Raw genomic sequence first — 12,490 nt, 5'->3', positions numbered from 1 at the left:
AACCCATCTCTCCCACACCAATCTTTGAGCCATTGAGTATATGTAAATAGAATCCCTACAGTGCCGAAGGAAGCCATTTGGTCCATAGAGTCTGCACTGGCTCTCTGACAGAGCATCTCACCCAGGCCCTTTCCCATTTCCCCACGCATTTACCCTGCTAATCTCCTCTAACCTACACATCTTGGGACAATTTAGAGTGGCTAGTCCACTTAACTTGCATATCTTTGAACACATGCAGTGGGGAGCTTGTCTGGGCTTTCTTCTTTATTGTGACCTTTTTATGTTTTCTTTTGAAAGATTTTACTAAGAATGATATCTAGCTTGGATCAGGAGGGTGATGCATTTGATTTTGTTTAAACTCCTTTCCCCTGTTATGTTTTGTGTTGAATTTGTGAATCAAGTTCTGTGTTCTATATCTCTTTCATTTTCATACATGTTTTTCACTCTTCAGCCTTTAATAGGAAAAGTTTGCCTGTAAGTATTTACTTTTCTCTCACTCTCCACCATCTTCTCAAGTAGTGGTTTGTTAGTGTGGGTACTGGTATTTTATGAATTTATTCGGGCGTTGCTGGCTAGCCAGCATTTATTGCCCATTCTTAGTTGCCCTTTGAGGGCAGTTGAGTCAAAGGTTGCCCTTTGAGGGCAGTTGAGTCAACGGTAGGGTTGGGTCAAAGGTAGGGTTCTGAAGACTGTGGAGGAACAGAGAGATCTTGGGGTTCATATCCACAGATCTCTAAAGGTTGCCACTCAAGTGGATAGAGCTGTGAAGAAGGCCTATAGTGTGTTAGCTTTTATTAACAGGGGGTTGGAGTTTAAGAGCCGTGGGGTTATGCTGCAACTGTACAGGACCTTGGTGAGACCACATTTGGAATATTGTGTGCAGTTCTGGTCACCTCACTATAAGAAGGATGTGGAAGCACTGGAAAGAGTGCAGAGGAGATTTACCAGGATGCTGCCTGGTTTGGAGGGTAGGTGTTATGAGGAAAGGTTGAGGGAGCTAGGGCTGTTCTCTCTGGAGCAGAGGAGGCTGAGGGGAGACTTGATAGAGGTTTATAAAATGATGAAGGAGATAGATAGAGTGAACGTTCAAAGACTATTTCCTCGGGTGGATGGAGCTATTACAAGGGGGCATAACTATAGGGTTCGTGGTGGGAGATACAGGAAGGATATCAGAGGTAGGTTCTTTACGCAGAGAGTGGTTGGGGTGTGGAATGGACTGCCTGCAGGGATAGTGGAGTCAGGCACTTTAGGAACATTTAAGCGGTTATTGGATAGGCACATGGAGCACACCAGGATGATAGGGAGTGGGATAGCTTGATCTTGGTTTCAGATAAAGCTCGGCACAACATCGTGGGCCGAAGGGCCTGTTCTGTGCTGTACTGTTCTATGTTCTAACCACATTACTGTGGCTCGGGAGTCACATCAGTGGATTCTTAATTCTAAATGTTTTTTATTGAATTCAAATTCCACCATCTGCCGTGGCGGGATTCGAATCTGGGTTCCAGCTGAATTTATGGATCAATAGCCTAGCGATATATATTTTCCCCAAAATGGGCATGACTGCTCGTAAATTGACATTTACAGTTGGCGATGAAAAACATCTATTTGGGATTCCATTTTTATGCATAAAGTTTACTTTGGAATGATCAGTTAATAAATTAATTGTTTTCCCCTCCCTCAGACGCAGTGCCTTCGTGGTAAGGTTTGCAAAACCATTAAGTCTGCAGTGTGTTGTGACAGGAAAAATAATCCCCATGCCACCCTCAACACTGCTGGTAGACTAACTTAACCAGTTCCTCTTCAGTGACATTTCAGTGTGTTTTCTCTTCCCTCGTTACTCCTGACAATTTTTTTGCTAATTTGATTTTAAAATTAGCATTACGCACCCTTTTTTTTTGAAAGAAGAATTCTGCATGGGATTCTCTCTTGTCTTTTACACGTGACCTGGATGAATGAAATTTGTGTGGTGAGCGCCAAATGAAAATATGATGCAAATCTTTTTTTTTTGTTTCCATGGCAGAAGTGAGCGAGCTCTGGATTGGATCCGAAAGGTTTCAAAACACTAAAACTAGCCCCACATAAACCGCATTCTTATTTTTGGGCTGAAGTGGGGGGTGGTGGTTGGCGATGTTACTTAAATACCTTGAGCTGCTTTTCCTACTGATTTTTGCATCTGGTCTTGTGTGGTGAACTCAATTCCTTCTGTTCCCCACCCGCTCTCTGTCCCCTCTTTCTTCACCCACCCTCCCTATTGCCCCATTTTCGAGTGGTGATTGTAGCATTTTCACCTGTCTCCTTCCCATATGTATTGTGTGACTCAAATATTTTTTTAACCATTTGAATGTTTTTGTACCCTTTCCCGCTTTCGCAAACATTTTCTTGGCACAACTAGATATTCTGTTTTTTTTCAAGGTTTTCCATTGCATCTCTCTTGTATTTCCAGTAGTTAACAAGTGGGCGTGACCTCAGTCAGGTGGTCAGTTGTTTAAGGAAGGGACACCCCTGAACGGTTTCTGTAGTCTGCTGGGCCACTCTCTTGTCTCAAATGCAATCTAATAATGAAGGCAATGCCTTGGACAAATTGGAGTATAGATTTCACACTGCTCCAGCCTCTTCACTTGGATTTCTCATGAACGTCTCTCCAAAGCTACATGCCATCCTGCCTGGGTACTATATCACTGTTCCTTCACTGGGCGTACCTACGCCACGTGGACTTCAGCGGTCCAAGAAAGTGCCTCACCTCCACCTCCAGGGTATTTGGGGATGGGTAATAAATGTTGGCCGAGCCAGTGACGCTCATACCCCGTGAAATCATAGATTAACTTGAGGTAGTCAGACACGAGTTATCTTTTGTAGCTTTGAACCTACATTTTTTGTTTTAATAGTCATAAGCGGACATTTTCTTTTTCAATCGGGGAAAAACTCATTTTGCGTTTCTTGAATTAACACACACCTTTCTGATCAAAAACCTTGGACTTTTTATTTTTAAAAAAAAAGCAAACTTGATAACTGAAATTCTACCAAGAAACGCTACAGATGTGCTCGTTCTTGTATGTTGATGTTTATGTCTGGTTCACTGTGTTCAGTCATCTCTTCCTTTTCTCTTCCCCTCGCTTTCCATTCTCAGACGTACAGTCTTTCATTATCTCAACATTTTATCCTTGTTGATTCTTCGAAGGTAACTGGCCGTGCCCTTTTATGCTATAGTGATCCTCTTTGTTTGCAGGGCTATTTAGAAATGAAATCTTTCTCTAATGGAAGATCTTTCATTGTTGTACTGAATGGATATAGAGGCATTGGCTAATGTTCATACGTTGTTGCTCATGATACTGTAAGACCTGCACTTTGAGTGTTATATTTGTGAGGTGGTTTGGGGGTTGTGGGGGGAAAAGAAAAATTTTTACTCCTGTTGCAAAGAATTGGAAACTACAGTACCATGTTCAGGCAAACCGCATCTGGATAAAGATTGTATATCTTGTGATATTGAGCAGAGTGTTACACAGTAGATTTCTAATTGAATGTATTGAACTCTTCAATCCAACCCTAGGCTACAGAAAGCAAAATTATGACACAAAAGCATTTCAGTACCAACTTGAATTTACTCAGCATCTTTGGATGTAGCAAGATGTTACCAGACCCTTCATAGCGACATTGTTAAACTAAATTTTGACATTGAGCCACACAAGGAGATATTAGGATCAAGAAACAAAAAGAAATAGGTTTTGAGAAACAGCTTAAAATGAATAGAGAGGCGGAGAGGTTTATGGAGAGAATTTTGGAGGTTAGGGCCCAGGTATCTGAAGGTGTGGCCACCAATGGTGGAGCAATTTATATTTGGACCTAACAAGGGGCCAGGCTTGAAGGAGGGCCAATGGGCTGGGGGAAGGTTAGAGAGGGAAATCAAGGATAAGAATTTTAAAGTCTCAATATTATTTAACCAACAGTCTGTGTAGATCAATAAGGGATGGTAGCTAAACAGGACTCGACATGAGCTAAGATGCATCAGAGTTTATTCACAAAACCTTGTTACACAGGTCATTCTCCAATTGAAATATAATATTCCTGTTATTCCAATAGGGTAATCTTGTCAAATATTGCTGTGGTGATTGCCCCTTTAAGGGAAACACAAGACTGTTTGAACCTTGCTCTGCTTTGTTCCCCTTAAAGGGACAGTCACCACATGGTGGTGATCCCTGCCTCAAAATTTGTAACTATAGTTGAAAAAATGATTGGGTGGATGGCTATTGAGTAACATTTATCCTCTTCCCCAACTCTCACGAGCAAGGTGTTTAAACGATGGGTCCAGATTGAATAAAGTTTTAGAAATAAAACCAAATCCCAAACTTGGAAAGTACCTACTTTTAACTTGTACCTTACTCAAAGATGAACTTTGACTAATCTTCCAGGAAATGAAGGTTGCGGGAGTTATAACTACGCTGCATTGTCATGGGTTTCAGTCTTTTGGGTTATAAATTAAGCCTTTTCGATTTGTACAAGGTGGCTTTTTTAAAAAAAACAATTTGTTAAAACTTGCCTTGTAATTTTGTGTGACACACGTCATGTTCCTGGATATGCAAATAGACATCCTGTTGCTTTATCACAGCCGTGCTGGGTCTCTCACGGTTTAGCAAGAAATCCTCTGAATTAATTTTTAATCCTCCCTAAATGAATCTTCCCATCAATGGAGAGGAGTCTTGCACCAAATGTAAATGATGACTTGTGCTGACGAGGTTAGTGTAATCTCCCCATGCTGGCCATTTCTGCCACTATCTGCACGTTCTCCATGTGGTGTTGCAAATCTGGCACGTGGACTTTATAATACAAGATGTTTTTAAATGATTGTACACCATGGATGGGATTTTACGGTCTTGTTCATCCAGAAACTGTAAAATCCCAGCCGAGGTCAATGGGCTTTTCCATGGAGTGCCCTCTCGCCCGCTCCGATTCCTGGGAAGGTGGGCGGGATGGTAAAATTCCGGTCCATGCTTAGTGCAGGAAATTCACGTGAGATATTGAGTCAGACCATTTGATTGTTTAACTGAGTCGCTCTCTGCTTCTCTCGCATAATATGCAACAGATATGAGCTTCAATAATCAGCTCTTATTAGTTTGCTTGCATGCATGTGGCTTTCCATGTTTGTTTTTTAAATTAAACAGCCTTTTATTTATGTATCCTCAATTTTCTCTTTCCTCAACAGTTGGTGAATGAGATACCAAGACCTTCAGATGCTGTGGTGACTCTCTCAACCCAAGAATGAAACCTTTCCTTCACTCAATTTGTGAGGCTGCGTTCTATTTCAATTCTCCACCCCCCATCCCAGCCCGTTCCCTCCCCACATTGAGGAAACATCGGATTCCTTGGTTTGATCTCCATTGCTAGTGAGATACTCTGAGTGATCCATTAGCGCAAATGGGAGAATGTGGACTGTAGACTTTGCCAGAAAGGATCTTGACCATTCTCACTGTTGACTGTAATATGAATGTCTTGCTACTGTAATAATGTGCAAGTGCTTTTAGTGAACAAAACTTGTTCTTCAGTTTGTAAATACCTAGTAAATCTCGTTGGAGGGATATATTGAACTGTGTTTGTGTATGTGTATATATGATGTAAATAGTTGCATAATGAGGGTTGAATCTAATTTTCCAATGCTTCAGTATTCATGAATCATACAATCTTTAAATGTATGAGTGCTTGTGATCCTGAAATTGACACTACGATATCAAGAGGACTTTTGTGTGAGCAGTTTAAATTCATAATGCTGAAGCTCTGAAGTTGGCACTCTGCTATTGACTTAAGTGCCCAAATATTGTATGGGGGGGGCCGGGGGGAGGGGAATCATCATTGCCATTTGACCAAATTTTAATTTTTTAATTTCTGTTTTGTCTGATATTTCGCTTTTTATTTTTGTGAAATAAATGCTGGTGTTCTGTTCTGAGACGGCTGCAGGTTCTGTGAGTGCAGATCCTGGAACCAGAAGCACAGGGTGACAGACTGGACCTGTCAAACTTTAATCGTTTTTCTAAGAACCCGTTTGCACATCATTGTAAAATGCCATCTTCTGTACAAACATTCAAACTTGAAAGGAAACGCATTTCCAGGTTCTGCTTCAAGTTGAGAAGATGCACATTTTGCGCACTCAAAATAAAACTGAGGATTTTAAAGGGAAGATGTTAGTTCCTAAGTGTTGGAGGACCACTTTGAAGCTTCCAAGTTTAAGATCCTGTTAATTCTGTAAGATAATATGGACTCAGATCACCAGCCTGGATTGGTGATGATGTCTTAAAGTCCAGATTTGGATAGGAGAATTCTACTTGATGTATATTGATCACTGATGTGCATACTTGGTCACTGTTTGTGTTTGTGTGTGTATAATCTCTGCTAATGGAACAGTGTCAGCTACCTGGTTGCACTGTAGGTAATATCACCATTCAGTCCAACATTTTAATGATTCCAGCTAAAATTTTGTTACCAATTAATTCAAACTACCCCATCACTTAAACATTCTATCGTAACATAGACAGTTGACTGATAGCAGTGCTACTGGTACAAACCAGCAAAGGATTCTGGTATTACCAAAGGATCTAGGGTGGAAATCTCCGGCCGTTCGAGCCCCGCTGCCGATGAGAATGGAAAATTTTGCGCTCAGCTGAATATCTCTTCACTGCAGCTGGACTGGAGAATCCTAACTGCGGGCGAGGTCGGAAAATCCGACCCCTGGTTTTGTTTAATGTGCTCTATAAGTCTTTCCTTTTAACTATGTCTGTTACATTAGCTGATGTGTGGGATGGTAAAAACCACAGTGCCTAGTGCGTTTGTCTTGCACAGAGTTTAGCAGTATTGGTGAGGAGGCTTGAGGCTGTACTTGACGTGTAGTCTACCAGCATTATAATCCACATTCTATCCCTCTTTTTGAGAACTGCATTATTGCACAAGTTTTATTTATCTGATATTTTATTTTTTTGGATGGGCAGGGATGATTTACGTGGGGGGTAAGGGTTTCTTTTGCGTACCGCTGAATACAGCTTTAGTGGATACTGGATTTAATTGCATTCACCAAAGCGGGTTTCTGTAGTAATGTTCTCATTCCAACTGAATTACTTTTATTTTCTGACTTAAAGTGAATGAGTAAACCCAAGGCTTGGGGCTTAACCAAGCGGACTGTTTGTTTGATTTTGTAGTTCATTGTTGAATGTTAGAATTTTTTTTGTATTTTATAGTACTGATTCTGTTCCGACACAAATTTATTTAAGATAGTTCAGAGCTTGGAAAAGATTTTCCATCTCAAACTGCGTGGCATGTTGCATCTACTGTGTATGTATGTATTGCCTTTTTTCCTGAGAGGAAATAGCTAGGTTATGCCAGCAGAAGTATACAGGGTACATCTTTCCAATTATGTATATTTTGCAGTTGCTGGACCAATAATAAAAAAATGTTAACTTAAAAAATACAACTTGCGTTTCCTTTTCCTTATCTAGTTTCATGCAGAGAGAGTTTCTTTACATGTAGAATCATGGGGATAATGATGCAGCTATATAAGACCCTCGTCAGACCCCACTTGGAGTACTGTGCTCAGTTCTGGTCGCCTCACTATAGGAAGGATGTGGAAAAAATTGAAAGGGTGCAGAGGAGATTTACAAGGATGTTGCCTGGATTGAGTGGCATGCCTTATGAGGATAGGCTGAGGGAGCTCGGTCTTTTCTCCTTGGAGAGACGAAGGATGAGAGGAGACCTAATAGAGGTGTATAAGATGTTGAGAGGCATAGATCGGGTGGACTCTCGGAGGCTTTTTCCCAGGGTGGAAATGTCTGCTACGAGAGGACACAGGTTTAGGGTGCTGAGGGGTAGGTACAGGGGAGATGTTAGGGGTAAGTTTTTCACAGAGGGTGGTGGGCGAGTGGAATCGGCTGTTGTCAGTGGTGGTGGAGGCGAACTCAATAGGGTCTTTTAAGAGACTCCTGGGTGAGTACATGGAGCTTAATAGGATGGAGGGTTATAGGTAGGTCTAGAAGGTAGGGATGTGTTCGGCACAACTTGTGGGCCGAAGGGCCTGTTTGTGCTGTAGTTTTTCTATGTTTCTATAGAATCCCTACAGTGCAGAAGGAGGCCATTGAGCCTGCTCTGACAACAATCCTACCTCAGGCCCCACCACTGTAGCCCCATGTATTTACCCTGCTAATCCCCTGGACACTGAGGGGCAATTTAGCGTGGCCAATCCACCTAACCAGCATGTCTTTGGAATGTGGGAGGAAACCGGAGCACCCGGAGGAAACCCACGCAGACACAGGAGAATGTGCAAACTCCACACAGTGACCCGAGGCCAGAATTGAACCTGGGTCCCTGGCGCTGTGGGTTAGAGCTACTGTGCCACTACCGCCCCTATTACCTGTTGTTTAAGTCAAGGTAAGTTAAGTGCTTAATAATGGTAGGCCATATGGTCCCTTGAAATAATAGCTGTGCCATTAATAAGATTAAAAACTGATCATCTAGCTCAACTCTTAATTTCTCACCTGATCCTTTGGAGTCCAAAAGCCTCAGTCTCAACCTTGCATGTACTCAATGATGGAGCTTCTCTGTGGAATTGAGAAGTTCTTCCTTATCTCGGACTGAAGTGGCCATCCTCCTATCCTGAGATTATGCTTCCTGGTTCTGGACTCTCCTGCCAAAGGAAGCTGTTTAAATCCAATTCCATCTCATTGTTCTAAACTTCAGCGTATAGCCCCATTCTACTTGACTACTCTTTCTGTGACAACCCTCTCATCCCAGGAACCAATCTAGTGAACCATCGTTGCATTCCCTTCAGGGGGAGTATTTTTTTTTCCTTGGACATGAAGACCAAAGCTGTATACTTTGGTCTTCAAGTGTAGGCTCATCAGAGACCTGAAGATTGTAGCACAACTTCCTTATCCTTATTCTCTAACAAACTTGCAATAAAGGACAACTGGCCATTTGCCTTCCAATAGCTGCTGCACTTGCATGTTAACTTTATTTCTTGTACAAAGACACCCAGATTCCTTTGTATGCCAATATTTCCTTAACATTAAAAATATATTCAGTTTTTCTACCAAAGTGAATAACCTCATTTCTCCATATTATACTCATCTGTTACCTTCTTGCCCACCCACTTAAACTTCTTTATATCTATTTCCAAACTTTGTGCTTCTCTGCTCATTTCCCCACCAGACTTTGCAATATTTACCAAATTTGGATACATTGCAACATCATCTAAGTTGTTAATATAAATTAAAAATAACAAGCGGGGAGGTGATGGCCAAGTGGTATTATCGCTAAACTATTAATCCAGAAACTCATCTTATGTTCTGGGGACCTGAGTTTGAATCCAGCCCCGGCAGATGGTGGAATTTGAATTCAATAAAAAATATCTGGAACTGATGACCAATGAACCATCTGGTTCACTAATGCCCTTTTAGGGAAGGAAATCTGACGTCCTTACCTGGTCTGACTCCAGAGCCACAGCAATGTGGTTGACTCTCAACTGTGCTCCAAGGGCAACTAGGGATGGACAATAAATGCTGGCCAGCCAGCGATGCCCATGTCCCACAAATGAATTTTTAAAAAGCCCATCAACAATCCTTTTGGGCATCCCACGACAGCAGCCTGCCAACCGTTTACGCAACCCTCCATTTTATCTCTATTCTGATAATCTCTAGTCTATGCTAATATTATCTCCATTCACATCAGCCTTTATCTTGTTCACGTTGCTGAATGCCTTTTAAAAACCCAAATATGCTACATTTCCTTTATCTACCTTTGGGTACATCATCAAGTCTTAAAGATATTGATCCCCATCTCCCTTTCATAAAACCCTATTGGACCTATCTGTCCAATCATAGAATCTCTACAGTGCAGAAGGAGGCCATTTAGCCCATCGAGTCTGCACTGACCACAATCCCACCCAGGCCCCATCCCTGTAATCCCACATATTTATCCTGCTAATCCCTCTAACCTACGCATCCTGGGGCAATTTAGCATAACCAATCAACCTAACTGCACATATTTGGACTGTGGGAGGAAACCCGGGGCACCCGGAGGAAACCCACGCAGACACAGGGAGAATGTGCAAACTCCACAGTGACCCAAGGCTGGGAATCCAACCCTGGTCCCTGAAGCTGTGAGGCAACAGTGCTAACCACTGTACCACCGTACCACTCCTAATCATTATGATTATTCTTGATTCATTTTCAGAAAGTTGTCTTGCTCTATTTTGAATTGATAATTCCATAACTGAAGATGTCTATTCACTTGCTTCAAATTCAGCTCCTGTTTCGCATTAGTGGAAATCTAGAAACCTTTTCCCCCGCCTAAAAGTCTGAGTTACTGGGTTAATTGAAATTTTTGAGACAGATCAGTAGATACTAATTAGATAAGAAATTATCAAAGTTTATGGATGAAATGGAGTCGAGTACAGATCAGTGGATTGCAAAACATGGTCAAAGGGCAGAATGTTGTCTTCCCACTCTTTTGTTTCCTTTTGACGGTTTATCTGTTTGCAATTCCATTTCGCCTACTGCTTGTGCACTATAAACATAAAATTGATTTTCTGCCTTCCGGATGCATTAATTTCTTCAGCATTTAGCCAATGTTAGAAAGTAAAAGAGTACATATGATGACCATATTTCTCTTGCTTTATCCAACCTCTCAAATGGAAGGGATGTTTCCACTAGTAGGAAAAACTAGAACCCGAGGGCACCACCTCGATCCTGTAAAACAGAGATGAGGAGGAATTTCTTCAGCCAGAGAGTGGTGAATCTGTGGAACTCTTTGCCGCAGAAGGCTGTGGAGGCCAGGTCATTGAGTGCCTTTAAGACAGAGATAGATAGCTTCTTGATTAATAAGGGGACCAGGGGTTATGGGGAAAAGGCAGGAAATGGGGATAAGAAAAATATCGGCCATGATTGAATGGCGGAGCGACGTGATGGGCCGAGTGGCCTAATTCTGCTCCTATGTCTTACGGTCTTATTAGATCTCATTTATCTCCCAACCCCCTTCCTCTGCAAGTGCTCCCAGTTCAGAAGGTAGAGTATGGCTGGAATTTTACTGCGCTGCCCGCCACGAGAATCGGAATGGGCAAGGGGCAGATCATGGAAAGGTCCGTTGACCTCTGGTGGGATTTTATGGTTTTGGGATGAGCAAGCCTGTAAAATCATGTCCTATCTCTCCAAGAAATGCATATTTTGGATGAACATGGAGGCAATAATTTGCCTTGATTGCTTCCGAGCAAGGCTGGTATCTTGTACCAGAACATTCTAAGAGTGTGTTGCCAGTCACACTAACTTTGCCCACTCAGCTGTTTTTCCATATGTTTTGCAGCAGATACACCAGTGATATTAAGGCAAGTGATCAAGAACCTCTCCCACCTACCACCTGAGCAGCCTCCTGTTTCCTTGCTGTTATTCCAGAGTTGATGGTCAACATTCCCTTCTACGAACAAGATTTGAACAGACATTTTTAAAAATTTGCAAATAGTGGGAGTCTCACGAATAAAAATGTGGACCTCTAGTTCTGAACAAGACGAGAACCTAGAGTCAAAGCTATAAGCCACCTCACAATTGGGGAGGCGATGGTCTAGTGGTATTATCGCCAGGCTATTAATTCAGAAGCTCAGCTAATGTTTTGGGGACCCGGGTTCGAATCCCGCCATGGCAGATGGTGGAATTTCACTTCAATAAAATATATTTGGAATTAAGAATCTACTGATGACCATGAAACCATTGTCGATTGTCGGGAAAACCCATCTGGTTCACTAATGTCCTTTAGGGAAGGGAATCTGCCATTGTTACCTGGTCTGGCCTATATGTGACTCCAGAGCCACAGCAATGTGGTTGACTCTCAACTGCTCTCGGGCAATTAGGAATGGTCAGTAAGTGTTGGCCCAGCTAGTCACACTTATGTCCCATGAATGAATAAAACAAAATTGGAAATGTTTTCTCTGCTTACTGTTTTGGCCACACAACTTTCACTGATCTTCCTTTTCTCCTTTCCTGGCTGGCTCTCTGCTGCATCCATTTACTTGGGGATTGTGCACAAGGGGTCATTACCGCAGTGATTACGCTTCAAATGTACTTCATTGGTCATTTTTTTTAAAAAAAATCATTTGCACGACATGGGCATTGCTGGCTGGCCAGCATTTATTGCCCATCTCTAGTTGCCCTTGAGAATCAACCACGTTGCTGTGACTCTGGAGTCACATGGCAAGGCCAGGTAAGGACAAAAGCAAATTACTGCGGATGCTGGAATCTGAAACCAAAAGAGAAAGCGCTGGATGATCTCAGCAGGTCTGGCAGCATCTGTATGAAGAAAAAAGAGCTGACGTTTTAAGTCCAGATGACCCTTTGTCTGTAGCAGAGAGCAGGCCTAGTAAGGATGGCAGATTTCCTTCCCTAAAGGACATGAGTGAATCGGATGGGTTTTTACGACAATTGACAATGGTTTCATGATCATTAGTAGATTCTTAATTCCAGATTTTAAAAAT

General features: G+C 42.1%; 1 protein-coding gene across 5 annotated transcripts in view; it reads left to right on the top strand.

The window, feature by feature from the left end:
• pfkfb3 (6-phosphofructo-2-kinase/fructose-2,6-biphosphatase 3) overlaps window positions 1–7,439 on the top strand; it is a 112,407-nt gene extending 104,968 nt beyond the window's left edge. For all 5 annotated transcript variants that reach the window (XM_078235951.1, XM_078235950.1, XM_078235954.1 and 2 more), the window contains one exon: window positions 5,198–7,439. In XM_078235951.1, the coding sequence (XP_078092077.1) occupies window positions 5,198–5,257 (60 nt within the window). In that variant the 3' untranslated portion in view covers window positions 5,258–7,439. The remainder of the gene's footprint in view (window positions 1–5,197) is intronic.
• The last annotated feature ends 5,051 nt before the right edge of the window (window positions 7,440–12,490 follow it).

The sequence above is a fragment of the Mustelus asterias genome, chromosome 19 (assembly GCF_964213995.1).
Source record: "Mustelus asterias chromosome 19, sMusAst1.hap1.1, whole genome shotgun sequence".
Classification (NCBI taxonomy): domain Eukaryota; kingdom Metazoa; phylum Chordata; class Chondrichthyes; order Carcharhiniformes; family Triakidae; genus Mustelus; species Mustelus asterias.
The sequence above is the reverse complement of the archived record's forward strand: the minus strand, read 5'-3'. Positions and strand labels throughout refer to the sequence as shown.